Below are 20,000 nucleotides of genomic sequence, written 5' to 3'. Positions count from 1 at the left end.
CCAGCTTGTTCCCTGGTTTTATGGGAGTTGTGAGCTGCCCCCGACACCCAAAGGCTTTTTTGGCATTTTGCCACCACTGCACAGAAACGCTCCAGTGTACGGCCAGATTCAGACCGTGGACCAAGCAGCACGACTGCGTCACTTTGACCGGGGATCACCGCGTGGACAGAATCCTCTGTGACAGTCCAGAAACACATTAGAAACACGTGATTCTGTTCCTCCACCTGAACTTCCTGGATCGTATTTCATTATGCAAGCTGCTGACCTGCTCATTGAGCAGTTTGGTGTTAAGTGTCTTGCTCGAGAACGCTGGACATGCTGGTAGGAGGAGGCAGGAGTCAAACCATCAACCCTGTGATTAATCAAAGGTGTAGAAAAGGTGAAGTTAACGTAATCACCCGTGCTACCATCAAAGAGATTTTAAGTGAACAAACTGCTTTGTGGTGCACGGGACATTCAAGCTGATTGTAGTGGTTTATGTGACTCCGCCCAGCTGAAGTGTCCTTGAGCAAGTCAGAGAGCTCCAGGCTGAAGGAGCCTCTCACTGCAGGCTTCAATGACATTATCTGGCTGCTCCTTGTTGTCTCTGTGTTGTTCTGTCTGATGAGGAGGAGGAGGAGTGGTGGCTACAGGACAAGTCTGGACATGATGTTACCCCTCCCCGGCCCTCCCTCCTTCACCAAATAACTTCCCTGTCCCCCCCACCCCCCACCCCGGCCCCCGTCCCTCCTTCCTCCCCTCACTTTAAGTGCAAACCACAGACTTGCTCTGGAGATTTCCATGACAAACAATACTAATTAGGGATCATTTTCCTTTTGCTCTTTTCAATCATGTCTGGAGGCTGGAACTGAAAGGTAAGAGTGACATGTGTGTGTGTGTGTGTGTGTGTGTGTGTGTGTGTGTGTGTGTGTGACTCTGAAATCCACTTTTTGACATTGAGCTCGTCATTTGATCGACACATAATGAATGATTCCAGAAAGTTCTTCATACTGAGTTTTCATGTTTGGCTGGTGTGTGTGTGAGTGTGTGTGTGTGTGTGTGTGTGTGTGTGTGTGTGTGTGTGTGTGTGTGTGTTTTTGTTACGACTGAATGAAAATCTTGACCCATCCCTGGTGTTTAGAGTGATCTCCTCGTCGTATCTCAGGTGAAAATAATCAGGTTTGTAACGGATGGAAGAAAGATGCTGAGGTTTCAGCCGTCTTCACTGGGCTGATTAGGATAAATAAATAAACCAGATAACTGCTCTTCTAATCTGCTTCGTTTCTATTAGACAGACGACAAACTCAGAGCAGAAGAACCAGAGCGATGAAAACTAAGAGAAGAGCGAGAGACAGCAGACACTGAGTGGAGGACGAGAGCCGGGTCCAACGCCCCAAACAGAGGACAGGGACGGCAGACCTGACAACAGGAAGCTCTTCACTGTGATTATGGCTACGGCAGCAAAAGCAGTCAAAACACAGAGGAGTGGAAGCAGTGAAGAATGAGCAGTACAGACTTTCTACAATGACATTAACATGTAGGGACAGAATTCTCCAAAGTACATCATCTGGACAGGAATAAAAAAGTGACTACTGACCTCCCACCCCTGAGTTCTGCTGTTCTACATCTTGTAAGACAAGGGAAGAAAATACAAACCAAACTTTTCGCAGGTGTCCATGCTCCAGATGCTTACCTGGTCCAGGTAAACACAGCAGCACAGATGCACTCTAGTCACATTCCTCAGCCTCATTTGTTAATCTACGTAATCTTTGCAGGTTTTTGTAGGTTTGCCTTTACGTATCCTTCCAGCTGGGCACACCCTGCATACCTGAATGGGAAAGTGCCTGGAAGGCGTCTTGACCACGCTGCCAAACCACATCGACTCTCAGTGCAGAGGACTAGTTGATATGCTGCATTTGTTCAAATAAAAGCCGGGTCTTGAATAATGGGTGGGGTTAGCATAACTCAGCATAACACATATTTCCATCACGTGCCAAAATATGACCAGCTATGCTTATCAGACAGAGGGAACTAGAAGCAAATGCTAAATACAGGCCTGTTACCTTCTGCAGTTAAGGTAAATAGGAGGTAACTGGAGGTGCTTCACACACACAGGAGGTGAAAGAAGCCAACAGCGTGATATCATAGGTAAAAACGCAGAAAGTCTCCAAACTGTCCGCCACTTGGCAAGACCTTTAGATTTCATCCATGACAATCAGAGGTGACACAGCACAACCTTAACTCAGCAGAGTATGACGAGAACACACTCACTGTGGACAACACGGACAGTCAGGACAGGCTGGCTCGTAACATCGGCCCACGAGTGAGAACCAGAGATCGTTAAAGTGAGACTTTACTCACAGCAACAAAAACAACGCCGGACAGTAGGGAGGGAAAAAATAAACAAAGATAAACACTGAGAATCGCTGTGAGCATCCACGCTGCATCTGCACAACCAAATGTTTGATTTCATCTCTGGCACCGACCAGAATCCAAACCATGCTGATTGTGCAGACCCTGAGCCAGCGGCAGTCGAAATGGCATGTACACATAACAGACGAGGCACTGCGCCGTGAGGGGACACGGCGGCGGATTACAGCAGTGTGACAGACAGCGAACAGATATCAGTGTCAGGGCTCTGGTCAGGATTCATCGGCAGGCTGGGAGCAGAGCTGTGGATGCACTGATGTACTCTGACACAGGCCGCTTGGAAAGGTGAAACGATGACGGTTCAGTGGAAAGAAGAAGAAAGATGAGGAGGAACGGAGGAGTTGTGCTCCTACCTTTCTTGACTTTCTTAGACGGCTGTTTCTTCTTGATGAACTTGGCCGCCTCCTGCGGGAGTTCCAGCTCCTCCCCGTCACCAGCCACTTCTGCGATGGGCTCGACACCCCCTGAGTGACAGGTAGAGGAAACACATCAGCCGAACGCTATACGAGCTAAAGTAATGAACGAGTGCACTCAGAGCTGCTCGGTGCGACAAGAGAAGTCTGCGGCTGGACAGTGAGCCGCTTCATTGAGGGAGGAAGGGTTTCATTTCCTGGAGCGGCGCCATCTTGACAGAGGCCAGCGTTTTCATTCCCCACCCACGCTTTGATAACAGAGGACTTTGAAGTTGAAATTGTACTTTCTGAATCTGCATAACTGCGAGGTTTTTGCATGACATGAATTTTTTAATTTGCCATCTTGCAGCCCTGAAGTTATGACCACGAGGACATGTGTGAACATGTCAACCTGTGCAGTATTAACAGAACCACGTGCATGTCCCCCTTTTTCAAGTACTGCATATCCTGTCCTCATATATAATTAGCAAGGACATTTACACACCGATAACACTGACATGTTGTTTTTGTGTTGTATTCTGTGAAGGTGCCGTCGAAGCTTCGTGATGAAGGACAGCAGTGGTGTTGTTGTTTGGACACTGCTGGTCTTCAATGTGTATTAAATATGTCCTTTAATGGACATTTGTGTTTCTTTCCTGCTGCAAATCATCATAATAATCATTTTCCTGCTGTGAGTGTGGTAGTAAGTGTAGTGAAGAAGAAATGCAGCGTGGAATAACAGTGTTGAACATGTGGTTTGCAAGTGTGTGCGTGCGTGTTTTTGTGTGTGTGCGTGTGTGTGACGAAATCCCTGCTTGAATCCCATGGATCAGTCTGGATTTAGGGAGCTCCTGAGGCCGATGAATTGGACGCCTTGTCTCTCCTGCGTCCCACCTCTCTGTCTCCTCTTCCTGCCCCTTCCTCATTCCTCTCCTCCCCTCTCTGTCTCCTCTTCCTCTTCTTCCTCTCCTCCCTGTCTCCGTCTGCTCCTCATCCCCTTCTCCTCCCTCTCCACCCTCTTCCCATCGCCTCCTTTCCCTCCGAGTGTCCTCTTCTTCCCTCCTCCATTTTTTTTTCATCCCCCTCACCTCTTCTCTCCCTCTTTCTCCCTCCCTGTCTCCTAATTTCCTCTCCTCCCTGAGGATTGTGTCCAGTTTCATGGTGCTTTCACTGACCGTGCACTACAATCATTGTGCATTGTGTGTTCGGGCGTGTACAAGGCAGAGTGTGCATGTGTGTGTCTGCCATCATGTCTACCTTAAGGTGTCTGAGAATGTGTGTGTGTCTCCATCTCCCCCACTGCGTCTATGTCTGTGTGTGTGTGTGTGTGTGTGTGTGTGTGTGTGTGTGTGTGTGTGTGTGTGTGTGTGTGTGCACAGATTACCCTAAGCCCTCTCTAATATTTATCCTGGCCTTTTCTAAAGCCAATCTTGTTCTCTTTGGTGAGAGCACAGCCTGTGGCTTCTCACACACTCTCTCTCTCACACACACACACACACACACACACACACACACACACACACACACACTCACAGTTGTTTGAAATGAGATATGCCTCGCTCTTAATTGGGCAGGTGTTTTTCTAAGGCCAGCCGTTTTTTTTTCGCCGCTGTCTTACAATTTCACGGGGAATGTGTGGGTCAGTGTGTGTGTGTTTTAACCTCAGTCTTACATCAACATCAGGTAAGGAAATAGCCCACCTCTGGAGCAACTTACTCTGAAACAAAATCGCGTCGCGCGCACACACACACACACACACACACACACACACACACACACACACACACACACACACACACACACACACACACAGATGGACTCTTTGCACTGACATCTCACACATTCCTGCCTCTCGGCTCTCTCCTTCTCCCTCTCTGTAAATAGTAGCTGCAGCAGCGCCTGGTCGGAGCTGCGGTGTGTATCTGTGTTTCTCTCGGTCGTGGTCAGGTCTATATTTGTCGCACTGGTCGGGCTATCAGTTTTAGACAACCCTGAGGTTTAGGCCCAATACTCTGCACCACATCACACTTAAAAACACTTCCACACTCAAGAGAAGCTGCAGAATGGGAGATGACAGTGTGATTATACAGTATGCAGTACTTGTAACAGTACTGGTAGAAACGGTCACGGTTGACGGATTTAAAGTAGAACTAGAAGCAGTTGATGTAGCGATGGTGCAGCGTGTGTAAGCATGTGTTGTTGTCTTGTTACTAATGATGTTAAAAGAGTCAAGTAAATTTTATGTACGCAGCTTTGAGAGTTTCTGCAGTGAATCCACGATATTTTGAAAATCCATAACATCCAGCAGCTCGATCGCCTCCTCAGCCACCAGGAAGCCTCTGGTGTCAACTATTAAGAAAAGATAATGTTTTATTAATCCCACAGCGGGGAAATCTGCAGCGTTACAGCAGCAAATGGGACAGTGCATGATGAAAAAGTAAACAATATAATAAACAAAACAGGCACTTCAGTATGCACTGATGCTGCACATGAGTGACTCTGTCAGCTTCACAGTGAATGGACATACGCACAACCTCCTGGATCTAAAGAAAACCCTTCATATTCAGACCTAGTCAGCAGGTTTTGGAACAGTTCGTCAGTTTGGAGACATGTGTGTCCAATGTGTCCAATGTGGAGAAGAACATTCAGACTGAGCTTTCATGGTGTTGGAGAGAGAACATATCTGGGCAGACGGGATGATTTTGGCACGTACTGGGGACGTTTTGTGCAGTTAAAGATATCTCTTAGTTTAGGAGGTGCTGGTCCAGCCTGGGTCATTTGGACAAAGGGCAGTTTGATGCAATTAGCAGATGTTTGGAGACAGTTTAAATAAAGTTTGTTTTTGTTTCTGGAGAGTTTGAAATCAGTGACGTTTTCAGGGTATTAAGGACAGTTTGGGACACTGGAGACTGGTGCAGTTATGATGGAGTTAAGGTACAGCTGAGGACAGTGCAGGACAGTTGGGAACAGCGTCTAACTGTGTGAGACATTTTGGACATTTGTGGGGAAATTTGTATATATGGTTTGGATGAGTCCACGACCGTTTGAGGACAGCTTGAAGAGGGTTCAAGCCATGCTGTGACAGTTTGGGACGTTGTGGGATCATCTGGGCTGCTCCGTGACAGTTCGGGGGCGCTTCGGGCCAGTTTTGGAACAGTTCTGGACAGCTCGGTCGAGGGGTGAACCGGCGTCCAATAGACAGCTCTGTCTTGGTCTGCAGCGTGGAGGCACCAGCGCATTCCTGCTTTATTCTGGGCTGCGGTTTGAAGATGGGGGTGACACTGTGCCGCTGTGGTTACCGGCAGTATGGCTGCGGGCTTTACACTATTTCAACCCCCCAACATACACATCTCTGTACGCACACACACACACACACACACACACACACACACACACACACACACACACACACTCACTCAAATGCTTTTGAGAACAAATCAAAAACCAGGAAGTGTGATTCCTTTAAAGAATGGTGTGTGTGTGTGTGTGTGTGTGTGTGTGTGTGTGTGTGTGTGTGTGAGTGAGTGTGTGTGTGTGTGTGAGTCGGACACCTGATCTGTTCTGTCTAGCTTTCAAAGTCTAAACCTGCAAACTACTTTGAGTACTACATGGGCAGACGCGCACACACACACACACACACACACACACACACACACACACACATTGTAAGTTGTGTATATGTCAAACCTTGTTTGACATTTCAATAAAGTGACTGAAAAACAGAAAATCTGCCTTCAGAAGACGTCTCCTCGCCCAAAGTGGAAGTGAATTCTCTCAGCTGGGGCAGAGCGTTTCAGATTTATTGAACGATGAACTTCAGGTACTGATTGATTCTTTCCAAAATAGAGCTCTGCTGGTTTATATTTAGCATCCTGGAGGAGAACTCTTCAATTTGGAAACACCACAGAGACAGAACAAAGACAGCTGGTCAGGATTACACACAAGACATGACCTACACTTACACATACTACATGTATTTTCCTTTGCTCTGCGTTCTCTGAACTCACACATACACACACATAAATACATGTGTGCGCACACACTCGTGCACACAAACACAGCCCATCTTCTCCTCTCTCTTTAGGTCTAAAATAGATGCAGGCCCCAAACCACAGCTACCAGTGGAACACTGTGAAAATAACTGCAACACACACACATGCACTATAGGGATGGGACCATGTGTGTGTGTGTGTGTGTGTGTGTGTGTGTGTGTGTGTAGTCTGTGTGTTTGCTTGCTTTTGTACTGTGAACATTAGTGAACTTCTTTGACTTCATTAGGAGAGAAGAGGAAGAACGGAGACATGAGAATAAATCACTTTCAGAAACTCCACCGTGATTCAACGCGTTCGGAAAAGAGCTGAACACACGACACGACGCTGAACAGGGAGGAAGAAAAGGAGCAGCAACCGCAAAGAGGACAACAGAAGAAGAAAAACAACAGACCAGAAACTGATCAAAGACAAAAAAGCACAATTACACAAGATTAATTGCAAGTTAAAACAGAGGAAACAGCCGAAAAACAGAACACAGCCGAGCAGAAACAGACGACACAAGAGGAAGCTGAGAGCTGCCAAAAGAGCTGCTCACCGCCGCTAAATAACATATTCAGAGAGATAAAATGGGTGTGTGTGTGCGTGTGTGTGTGTGTGTGTGTGTGGGAGAGGACTTCAATATACAAACCTCCCTAGTTGAGGTCAGTTCAAAGCTATGCTGACAGCACACTGACTAATGAACCATGTGATAAACACTCCTGATTTCACCAGGTGTGTAAGTGTGTGTGTGTGTGTGTGCATGCGTGCGTGTGTGTACAGAGTGCAGCTGCTGAAGCCAGTTGGTCTGAATGATGTCATCAGGGCGAGACAGAGGGTCAGGTGATGGAGAGAGGGATTGGACAGGAGGAGATAAAATCCACATGTACCCTGGCTTTAATTACCTCTGCGCGGTGACGCTGATGATAACAGCTGTGATGCGTTAATGTTCGATCTGTCATCGTGACGCCATAAACAGCTCGAATCCTTCGCTCAGTCAAAAGAAGAGCACCGCGTACACTTCTTCATGTTATACGCTCTATTCTGCATTTCCGGCTCATCTGCTTCGTCCTCTGCCTGAACGTAAGAAGTCAAACACAGACGATGTGTCAGCCCGTGTCCCGTCCGTCCACCTCGACGTCCTCCCTGTCGCTCTATAACGTCACGTGGCTTCATCCGTTGCTCCCGTCATAACTATTACGGCCGCTTCATCCGCTCAGCACGCAGTGTGACGAGCGCAGAAGAGGAAAAGGATTTTCTTAAACTCTTCGACACTCAGCCTTTAGAGCCAAACTGATTTTATGTTACACGAACAGATAACACTGATGATGAAGGTGTATCAGCTCCTGTAGATTGTCTGTGGCTAAGATGGCGTCCACAGCGGTGGTTTTTATTACACGGGGACATATTCTATTACCCATCATGCCCTGCGGTATTAACGCGGTCTGACTGACACTTCGTGCTCAACTCAGCCGGCCTGTTTGAATAAATGTGATGAATGTAAGCAGCTTTGAGGCTGAATGGTTCAGAAAAGGAAAAGGTTAAAGAGGAGGTTCTCTTTTCCTTTGGACCTTAAACGCACCATCTGTCCCTGCATCAAGACAACCTGCACCCCCCCCCCCGCTCTCTCTCATTGGATGAAGGACGGAGCTGAAGCCACCCTCGAACAACGAGAGCGACACTGTCAGTCTCAGTGTGTATTTAGGAGTGTGTGTGTGTGTGTGTGTGTGTGTGTGTGTGTGTGTGTTGTAAGGAGTTTATGTATCCAGAAAACTGTCACATAAACACATTAACACACACACACACACACACACTCTGCACCAATGAAGCGGGGCTTGTTGTGTGGTATCCTGTGTGTGTGTGTGTGTGTGTGTGTGTGTGTGTGTGTGGTTTTGGAGGGAAACGGTTGCCGCCGGTGTTGTTGGAAACGTAAACAAGTGTGTATGTTTACGGGTGGGTGAAAAAGCAACATCTGAGGCTGCTAACGAACGACTGTTTACTGCAGCGCTGAGTGTGTGTGTGTGTGTGTGTGTGTGTGTGTGTGTGTGTGTGTGTGTGTGAATTTTGGCAGCTGACCAAAGGAGAGAGGGGAGACCGCATGACAAGGAAACATAAACACAAACACACTCACACTCTCCCTCTCTCACACACACACACACACACACACACACACACACGCTTAATTAATTGATTCGGTTCTGTTCCACTGAACTTTGTGCAAAATTACTATAATCACTGTAATGAGTTTTAAACAAGCCTTTAAAGTTTTGTAGACCTCCTCTCTGTCTCACTCGCACACTCACACACACACACACACACACACTCACACACACACACACACACACACACACACCATTATTTCTCAATGAAAGTTTATCTGTAAAGCTCACTAAGCTCTGGCAGCGTTGTGACTTTTAGAAGCCTGCTGACTCACCGCCCACATCTATAATCTGCCCACTGATTGGAGGAAAAATCGTCCAATCAGAGCTTTGTGGGTTGATGTAAGAATTTGGTCGTTAGCTTACGACATTATTAGCTCGCTTCACAGGCAAAAAACAGAGACAGAAGGGCATGAAAGGGATGGACGCAGCTATAGAGGCTGCTGTGAACCTGCTCACTAAATTAACTCTTAAACTGCCGCATGTCTTCAACTGTTGTGGAAAACGTTGAGGTTAACTGATGTTGCACACGTACAAAAACGACCTTTACAGTTTTAGAAATGAAACCCGGAGAAAAGGTGAGGGGGGAGGAGGGTAGGAATGAAAGGAGGAGGGAAGAAGGGAAGGAGGCGAGGAGAGGAGACAGGCTCTAATTGATGATCTTGTCAGAAAGACCTCTATAAACTTCAGCCAAGACTAAATGATCCATAAGGTGTGTGTGTGTGTGTGTGTGTGTGTGTGATTTTATGAGTGTGTGTACCTGACAAATGCAACCACCAGTGTGTGTGAGTGTATCCATGTTTTTATGAGTGTGTCTGCGCTGTGGATTTTGTGTATGTTGTGTGTGTGTGTGTGTGTGTGTGTGTGTGTGTTTGAAGTGTGTACTTGTTTGCGGTATTTATTGCATACATGTGTGTCTGAGGGTGTGTGTACGGATGCATTTAAATATGAGGCTGCGTGTTGGCTGTAAAGTGGACGATGAATAGGCTTCATGTCTTTGCCTGGCGAAGCCTAAAATCTTCACCAGGGGACACACACCAACACACACACTGCACACAGACACACACAGACACACACACACACTCATAAATACCCAGACGCAGCTTTAAATGCAACAGATTCATTTTACTCCACCCCACTTTTTTTTTTAAAGCTGTTTCAACTGTGAAAAACAGGACGGTGCGATAAAAAACATCATAAAAAAAAAAAATATATATCACGGATATAGAAATATTTATATCTTAAATACGTATATTTTCAATCTATTTTAATTCTGTTTACACATGTTTATATTCTTAAGGTGGAGCTCTGACTCACACACTGCTGATACTGACGTCAACTCTGTGTTTTCTTCGGGTATCACAGCCACATTAGCGTCCAACACGGTCCAGTGTCTTCAAAAACATCTCGTATGAGTGTTTTCTGGTCTGCTACCATGATAAAGGATTAATTCAGGAGAGTAAAACTGGCAGGTTAAGGCCTGTAAGTGACGCCATCATGGCTCAAAGCTGAGTGTTGGTAGCAGGATGTTGATGATATTTCCTCCCATTTCTAAGAGATGGTCATTATCTGAATGACCACAAGAGGGCGCATGTCAGGAAAAGGTAAATATGAGACCAAATGACAGATGTTACTTTTTCTTCGGAGAGGGAGGGAAGCCATTTACGCCGACATGAAGACACGGAAAGAGCCCGACCGTGAGCTGAACGGACTGCTATAATGTGAGCTAACGTGAAAACGCTGCTCAGGCTGGAGGGGAAGTGAATCGCCAGTAATCTCACACTGATCTGAACTCTCAAAACGCCGCGGCCATGTTAACGTGTCTGGTTAATCCTGCGCCCAACGAACTCAACGTCACTTTATACTGCCGTTATGGTGGAACAGCTTCAGCCTCGTCAACTCGTGAGCTCGTTGGAGGAACCTGATCTTCCTGCGCTACCTGTTCATTCAACCATCCCTCCCCTCCCCGACTCACCTGGAGCGGCCAGGCTCTGCACCTGGGCGGGGACCTGGAGGTTGGCCTCGGAGGCCAGGCTGAGGCGGCCTCCCTTGCCGATGCGATCGCACATCAAGGTGATGTGCTTCTTGAGGCGGGCGGTGTCGCTGGGCAGGCCCAGCACGGGGCCTCCCGCCTGGGCCAGAGACGTGGCCTGGTCCTTGGGGCTCCGCGAAAGGCAGCTCCGCAGGAGGTGGGAGACGGCAGCGTCGCAGCTCTCCTCCCAGCCCTGAGGAGACAGGAGGAGAAGGAGGAGGGACAGCAGGTTAGATGGAAGATGGACAGAAAGAAGGAATAGCTGCAGACACAAGAGGAAAAAATCCAAAGAAGTCCTGCACTCAGCGTAGTGCAGTGATGGGTCGGACGAATTTCAGGGAAGGTTCGACATGAATGGACAGAAAAGAGAAAGAGGGAGGAGCACAAAAGAAGGACAACAGGGGACAGGAGACGAGGGAGACAAGAGGATGAGAGGGCAGGAGGGCTGAGGAGAGGAAGGGAGGAGAAGAAGAGGGGAAGAGGAGAGGAAGAAAAGATGAGGGGCCCGACAGAAAAAGACGACAGACTGATGGAAAGTAAAAAGGAGGGAGGACGGGGACGAAGAGACGACAGAGAAGATTTAATGAACAATCACTGACATTAAATCTGGATGCTTTAACGATCTTGACATTTACAAAAGAGCAACGAAATAATAAAACACACAGGATCGAAAGGGAGGAACACACACGCACACACACGTTCTATCCTTGTGAGGACACTCACCTTAACCATGACAACTAAATGTGAGCCCCCACCTGAACCTAAACCTAAGTCTAAACTAAGCCTTAAAATCAGCCCTTTGAAGGTCTGTCTGAAGGAGGGCGCGCCAAAATGTCGTCAATCCCCGCGCGCACACACACACACACACACACACACACACACACACACACACACACACACACACACACAGTGGTAATAAAAGGCGGTGTGGAGATGAGAAACATGTCTTTTGTCACTCTCTCTCCCCCTCTGTCGTCTCTGAGATATCTGGTCTGGGCATCTCTGATCACACACACACACACACACACACACACACACACACACACACACACACACACACACACACACACACACACACACACACATGCGTGGGGGGGTGCTGACAGGTATCCTCCCACTCTCCCCTGTTCAGTTATCCTGCATCGCGTCCTCCCCCTGCCTGCCGCCATGCTGATAGGCCCCTAATGAGCCATAATGACAGGTAATCAACCCTGTAATGATGATGACAGAGAGACACAGACAGAGACAAGGAGACACAGGGAGAGAGAGAGAGAGAGGGGGAGAGAGAGATGGAGAGGGTTGTAGAAGGTCAAGGAGATGAGATGATGATAGAGGGGAAGGCAGATATTAAAGATGGAAAAAAGACGAGTGCAGAGACGAAGGACGAGCAGAGATAAAAACGGAGGAATGAGAAGACAGCGGAGGAGGGAAAAGAGGCTGGAGGAAGAGAAAATGAGAGAGGAGGAGGAGTGGGAGGACGAGGAGGAGAGCTGGGAGGTGGGTGACCTATTCTTACCACAATACCTCACCAGGTGATCAAGCGCTCAGAGCAACATAACTGCAGGTTTCTGTGGAAACTTGGCTCGCTCGCGCACGCACACGCACGCACACGCACGCACACGCACACGCATGCACTGACACATACGTTCCACACGCTGCGGAGGAAAATTAAACGTCTGTCGAGCTAAACGGCAGACATTCATCCTCCTGAACGAGAAGAAAGGAAGCAAAGAAAGGTGGAGCGGAGCCGGTCTGGGCCCGGGCCAGAGCGATAAATTAAGACAAAGTTCCCACTAATGCCGAAATTGGAGAGCGTTTTGTTTCCTGTCCCCAGAAACAAGAGGGGGATTGTCTGATTGGCTGATCTTTGAGGCAGTTTGTGTTGGTGAACATGTGGCACTCTTTAAGACTTCGCACAAGTGAAGACTTTCTTTAAGTCAATGTTTTTATGGTTCTTCACCGTCTCAAGAGAAATCCTGAGGAGCGAAGGGACTGATGGTCGTTCAGAAACACTCACGACCAGTTCAGGACACCTGACAAAGGTGACGGTGAACGCTGTGGAAGCAATTAATCAGCACTGATTGGCCACATGGGGGCAGCGGAGGGAGCTGTAAACGACACTGAAATCTCCTTTGAAAGCTGATGAAGGTGTGATCGAACCGTCGCCTAGTTATTTTCTTTGTCTCTCTGTCAGCTCTTTAGGAAACATTTGGCTCTTTGGCTGAAAGCTCCACTTCCTTCACCAGCTGGTCCGACTGGTCGGACTGCTGTTAGCCGCCGTTGGGCAGGTAGAGTCCAGAACCTGCTCCAGCTGGTCTTCCTCAGACCCTCGGTTTAGCTGTTAACACGTGGAGGTGCACCGGTGGCTCTTCCTGTCTGCGCTGTGTCGACCCGAGGAGCTTCACTGTTTCGCTTTGATGACGGTGTACAAACATTTTTTCTTCATAAGTCCTCTAAGTCTCTTGTCCTCAAACAGTCTGAACTGCATCAGGAATATCAGGTTTGACGTGGGGGAAATCCCAGGTGTGATTGCAACATTACTGGATGGCCATGGATAAAATGTTCCCGGGCCCAGCTCACAACCTTGGAGGACTCCCAAAGAGACGGGTAACGGTTCAGACAGCAATCCCTCAGTCCTGACAACCTCATCACGGCGGACTGGGAAAGCCATTTGAGAAGCCTGAGCTCCGGCTCTGTGAGAACAGTGTTGTACAGTCGTCTCCAGGGAGGAAAAGTCATCCACAATCACTTCCCTTGACCAAATCAGTATATTCCTTTTTCTGAAAAAACACCCCAAAAGTTGAATTTGGCACATTTCAGCATGCAACCCTTTCTTTCACTTTCCAACTTTTGGGTGTAATCATCCTTAAATATGACCAATTACCATAAATGCTTGCCTACTGACGATCACAAGGCTAATATGGGATAAGGAAACCTGCGATTTGAACGGAGCGCAACAGCATGGAGGGAGATTTTAAGTGCAGTTTCATTCAAAATATCAACAAATCCAACAACCGCATTGTTCTACATTTACAAGATCTGGCTCAGTTTGTGCAACAAGCTACCAACAGTCTGGAGGAATAATCATGTTCAAAAGGGATTTTCTTAATCATTTGTTGTTAAATTTGCCTAAAATGGAGCCAGCAGTGATATTATGAAAGAGAGTGACACTTGTTTTAAACAGCTGATGTCGTTTTGTGGGATGAACATTCATTCAGGACATAATTAATGTGTGGTGAAGTATTTTCTCCCTGTGAGGCCAAAATGACCTGGACACGATGGGATGGAGGCACACGGAGATGAAGAAGGATAGCAAGATGGACAGAGGGGGACTGAGGACTGAAGACATCTGGTAAAGCAACCCTACAGTCATATTAGACAGTCGTGCAAAGCCCCAGATGAAGTTCAGCGCCAAAAGGTTTAAAAGTCTTGTCCTCAATTTCCAGGATGAATGTGCCGTTCAGTTAGAGCTCGGGAACGTTAAGGCAAACAAATGACAGCATCTCAAACACTCGTCTTAGCTGAAAGAGGCTGAAATCAGCAGTGTGTTGTTTTAACGCGGGGGGCTCCCCTGGCGAGACAGTGAGACAGGAAGGACGATTCAGGAAGTCCAGCTGGAGTGACAGATCTTCGCCTTCAGAGGTTTAACAGACGTCAAACATCTGGACGGTGTCGCGGCGGGAGCCGTTTCATCTCGTTGTCGTGACGATTGCGAGGCTGAAAGCAGAAACACAGCGTTCACGTCACAAAGTAATCCACCAGGAATGTGCGCTTGCACGTATTTGATTGGTCGGATCCAGCATTGTGGATGACCTTGCGTTTTGTTTTTTTTTTTGCTGGAGGCCTCTGCGTTGCCCCCCCCGCCCCCCCGCTGTGCTGCTGCTGAAGCGGCTCCATTCAAATGGGCGTTTTTGGGCGTTTTTCAGCCTGAACGTGGCACCAGGGTGGATTCGTCCAACGTGGACATTATTCCTAGGCGGAGAGGAAGTCCTTGTGAAGCTGTTTGGTTGGGGGTAGCTGTCATATGGAAGCAAACGGATTCAAGAATCCACCTGATGTGTTTCAAATAAACCCGACACCTGGTCAAACACAAAGTGCGTCTGTGAGGCTCAGAAAAAAATCCTGGATTGGAAACATTTCAGAGGCTCTTTCTTTATATCACCATAAAGCTCAGAGGACCATCTGACTCTGAGCTGCACAGAACTTTTTCTTTTCTAAAAATGCTCTTTACGGTGCTGTAAATAGTTCTGCGGCGGTACGAGCCCGAAGGAATAACTTCAGGTACTATATAGAATTTTTTGGCGGAGAGCGCAGGAAGCCAGCGCGAGGCAGGCGGCATGATGGTCAAGTCAACAGAGGGCGGGAGAACGAGGGGGTCATGCAAGAATAGAAGGCAGACAGACAGCGTCAGCAACTCTGTTCAAGAGCTGAGTGACAGATGGAAAAAGAGACAAAAGAAGGAGGGAGGAGAACAAGGGAGGGAGGCTCAGAAAAGGAGGGGGAAAGGAGAAGAACAAGGGAGGGAAAAGGAGACAGAGAGGAAAAAACATTAGAAAATCAGGGACAGAGAGAAAAAAGAGGGAAGGAAGGAAAGGAAAAGGAAGAGAGGGAAAAGGAGAAGAGGAAAGAGGGAGAGATATAAATAGGATGAGTGAGGGTGAGACAAAGAGAGAAGGATGGACAGTTAACAGAGAAAAGAGAAGGAGAAAAACAAAGATGAGGGAGACGGAGAGAAGCAGAAAGGAGGAAGCAGGAGGACGAGAAGTAGAAGTGAGGAAGGGAAATAAACAAGGGAAGAAGAGCAGTGAGAGGTGAGGATGAGGAGCGGGTGAGTGAGGAGGGAGAGGAGGAGAGAGGGAAGAGGCTGGAGGAGGACCAAGAGGGAGGCGCAGGAGGAATGCAAGAAGAGGAGGAGGTGTTCTGGTTGGCTGCAACTAAATGAGACGTTCAGTTCGATGCCACACAGATGCATTTCCTCTGGCGCTCCTCCTCCTCCTCCTCCCCCCTCAGTCCACCTCTTTTAGCACGGGTGGGGAGAACTTCTCCTCCTCTTTCTCCTGTCTGACCGTCTTCTTCTTCTGAACATATACATGCACCTCTGATGAAGCCTGAGCGTGCACAGCTGCTGTCAGCGGACTCCCGGCCGCCTGAATCATGTTTTCAGGGAGGGAGGAAAACTGCTGCGGCACATTTTTAGAATTTTTAAAGTTCTTCGCACTTTGTGCCTCAGCTGGATAACCACAAAATCCAGGCTAATGTGACAGATGACGCGCAGGTCAAAGGTCATTTGGTGTTCTGTTGCATATTCCTACATTTCATGCAGCAGAGACGAGAGTCTGTGGGAAGGACGGAGAGGAAAATGGGGATTATCAGTGCAGACATGCCTCCATTACATCTGTCTGCCCACTTCCACATCAGCAGCTTGGATGCTGCTGTCTCTCTAAACTGTCCAACTGTCCAGCTGTCCTGAGGAGTCCAGACGAGCTGATGAACATGCTGATGTGCTTTATGCAGATAAAGTGGAGGATGAATGTTTGGATGAAGCATCAGGCTCCTTGACTCCTCCTCTTCCCACTTTCCCCTCCTTGTCTACCACCTCCTCCTCCTCCACCCTTTAACCCCTCTGTCTCCTCCTTTAATCCAGCTTTCCGTCCCTCTGTCTGTCCTCCTCTGTGGCTTCATTCTTGTTCATGAGATTCATGAGATTCATTCCTCTAAAGGGAGTCACACTCACCTGGAATCATCTCACCTGTGTTGTCACAGGACAGATGAAGAGGGCGACGGGCAGACTCCATTTGGAAATCCAGATTTAATATTATGTTTTCACACTCAGTGACACTCGTCAATCACCTGCTTTACTTCAGCAGGTGTTTTGATGAGGACAATGTGATCGAAAATGAGGCCAGAACAACGAGTTCTAATGAGGCAGAATGACCCTCTGAGGGGAAGAGTAAAAGAAAAGAGGAAAGCTTGTGCTGGTGCGTTACAGAGAACTGCGACAGCGTCGCTCTCAGTGTGTGTTCGTGGCCCTGTGCTGCAGAATGTGTTGTGTTTTCTCAAAATAGCTCATCGGTGCACCTGTTTGTTTTAAGTTATGGACGTGACCCTGATTACCGCTAATTCACCTAATGCCATTAATCCCATTTAAAATAACACACACACACACACACTGAGGTACACAGTCCTCCGAGGCTCATCAACTGACCCTCTAAACCTATTCCTGTCTACAATCAGTGTGTGTGTGCGTGTGTGTGTGTGCGTGTGTGTGTTCACCGTAAAAGATATTTTATGTACTGTTGTTTATGACGACACAGATGTTTGTGTCTAATGTGGAGGAGGCTGGAAATAGACTTAGTGGTAATGAGAGGTTGAGGGGATTGATCAGAGCTATGGAAAAACTAAGACACACACGCACATGTACACACACACACACACACACACACGCACACACAGTAAGTACAGTACACGCTGTCAGTGTCTCTGTGGGGCGGGAAATCTTTCGTGGTCTGACTGCAGCAAATGCAGGAGCTCTGTCAACATGGCTGTTTATACAGAGCTGAGCCCCCTGCTGCATGCACACACACACACGCACGCACACACACGCACACACACACACACACACACACACACAAACACACACAGCTCAGAGTCAAAGTCAGAGGCTGCTTAAAGAGCAAAATGTCATTAATTCACGCTGAGACCTAATGTGACCTTGACCTCTGGTGTGTATTTGCATGTCCATTGTCTGTTCACACACACACACACACACACACACACACACACACACACACACACCAAGCTTTAATGCTTAAATCATAAACAGGTACTGCAGAACACACTCACAGCACAGAACTGACAGGTGAGTGTTGAGTAGCAGAGTGAGTGTGTGACTGAAAATGTGTGTGTGTGTGTGTGTGTGTGTGTGTGTGTGTCTGTGTGTGTGTGTATATTCCTCAGGGACCAAAAGTACTTAATGTATTTTAAAAGTTTTCAGAGTGTGTGTTTAAGCTGCGGCTGTGTTTACTGAGCAGGCTGCAGATGGATGGACATACACTGACATGTTAATGGCCTCCTCTGTGTGTGTGTGTGTGTGTGTGTGTGTGTGTGCGTGTGCGTACCAGCTGCGGTGTGTCCTGCAGCAGCGGCAGCAGCGTGGCCTCCAGGATGGCTGTCTGGTCGGGGGTCAGGCCCTGCCACAGCGACAGCAGCAGCACCAGCAGGTGTGTGGCGCTCCTCAGGCGGACGAACGCCTCCTCCAGCAGCGCCCGGTTCTCCTCCGCCGCCTCTGCCAGAGCCATCACCTGGAGGAGGGAGGAGTCAGTGAATGCCTCTCCTAATAACCAGGGCAGCTGATAACCACACGGTACAGATGGTTTCACATCTCTGCTTCACATGAAAAAGTGACTGTTTGCTTGATGCAGATGAATAAATATGAATAAATATCTGCTTTTAAAACTAAATATACTGTGAACAACCACATACTGGTTGTCAAAATGTACTGATGGTCAAACTTTTAAAATTTCTGATGAAGGCTGATGGTCAATGTAGTGAGAGATCAATGGAAAAAATAACTTAGTTACAAAAATAGAGATGGACGGTTCATTCTTGACCTTAGAAACAAAACAATAATGTAGAAGTGCTGAACTTTATTTTCTTATTCTCCAGAGGAGGGTTAGAGAGATGCTAACTCGTGGCGTTTTGAAGCCCAACACCTGAAGGAGGAAACATTTTGCAGGAAAAAGCAGGACAGCCGATCTCTGCTCCTCTCAGAAGAGTCCATAAACCTGAAGATTCAGCCTTTGTCGCATCCTTGAAAATGAACCGTAAGAATTAAAAATGTTTTATTTATCAAGGAAAACACGGCACAGAACATTTCTGTGCTGGAAATACAACACAGCATCTGACACATCATGAATCATTTTTTGGCTCTCTGAGGGTCTGGCCGTTTTATTGAGAGCCGTTTCTCTACAACACGCCCATTTATCCCAGAAGACCCCGAGTGTCGACTGCACAACCTGTGTAAACATTTTTACGAGCATCGGGTCCACGGCTCCTCCTCTGCTGCCAAACTGCAGTCTGTCAGCTGGCTGATTTACTCTCATTTACATGAGCGTGAATTCACCCTGAACAGCTTCATCAAAACACGCTGCTTTTGAAACACGTGGTCGCTGAGAGCAACATCCAGCGCTGCGCTCGCTGCTGCTACACTCCACAGCGCCGATGCTGTGCGTGGTCTTTGTGCAGCAGGAGGAGGAAGTGAGCGTCCTTCTACCCATAATCCCCTTAGAGTTAGTGTTGTTTTCTGTGGTTTTCGGATTAAACTCTCAGTCAGACCGAGCTGTTCAACCGCTCTCGACGTGCCATCTTCATTCCTGATTGGCTTCGTTCTCAGAAACAACCTGCTCCTGTTGCATGTTTTTCCAAAAAAAGTTCCAGAGCAAAACCGAATACTCGCTTTGAAATGAAAACCAGGAAAAGCCGCACAAGACGAGCTCAAGTTCTTCTAAGTGCACAGCTCAGCGCTGCTGGATGGCGAGTGGATGCGTGAAAGAGGTGTGGTGGGACCAGGTGAACTCTGACCTCCAGCCAGGGGTCAATCCCTTCATCCCTCCATCATTACAACAACAGAGGAGTAGAGATGAGTGGAGGGGAGCGAACGAGTGATGACAGAGCAAGACGGATGGCGGCGAGGACGACAAGAAAGGACAAGCCGGACGAAGAGAAACGGGAGATGAGGGAGGAGGAGGAGGAGGGATGAACGGACAGAGAGAAAAAGAGGAGGTGAAAGCAGATCTGGGACTAATGGACGAGTGTGTGCACAGATGAAGGAGTGATCTGCAGGCCTGAGCGCCAACGTACGCCTGCAGTTTGTTTGACAAATGGATCCAGCGCTCGCCATCTGATACTGCGAAAACAGAGATGGAAGGCTCGAAAGTGAAGTGTGTGTGTGTGTGTGTGTGTGTGTGTGTGTGTGTGAGAG

General features: G+C 47.8%; 1 protein-coding gene across 2 annotated transcripts in view; it reads right to left on the bottom strand.

Moving 5' to 3' along the window:
* Positions 1–20,000, bottom strand: part of bbs9 (Bardet-Biedl syndrome 9) — a 126,101-nt gene that overhangs the window by 39,373 nt on the left and 66,728 nt on the right. For both annotated transcript variants that reach the window (XM_076737114.1, XM_076737115.1), the window contains 3 exons: positions 18,139–18,321; positions 10,964–11,213; positions 2,763–2,873 (listed from right to left, as the gene is read on the bottom strand). In XM_076737114.1, coding sequence (XP_076593229.1) covers positions 2,763–2,873; positions 10,964–11,213; positions 18,139–18,321 — 544 coding nt within the window. The remainder of the gene's footprint in view (positions 1–2,762; positions 2,874–10,963; positions 11,214–18,138; positions 18,322–20,000) is intronic.

This window comes from Chaetodon auriga, chromosome 8 (assembly GCF_051107435.1).
Source record: "Chaetodon auriga isolate fChaAug3 chromosome 8, fChaAug3.hap1, whole genome shotgun sequence".
NCBI lineage: Eukaryota > Metazoa > Chordata > Actinopteri > Chaetodontiformes > Chaetodontidae > Chaetodon > Chaetodon auriga.
The sequence above is the reverse complement of the archived record's forward strand: the minus strand, read 5'-3'. Positions and strand labels throughout refer to the sequence as shown.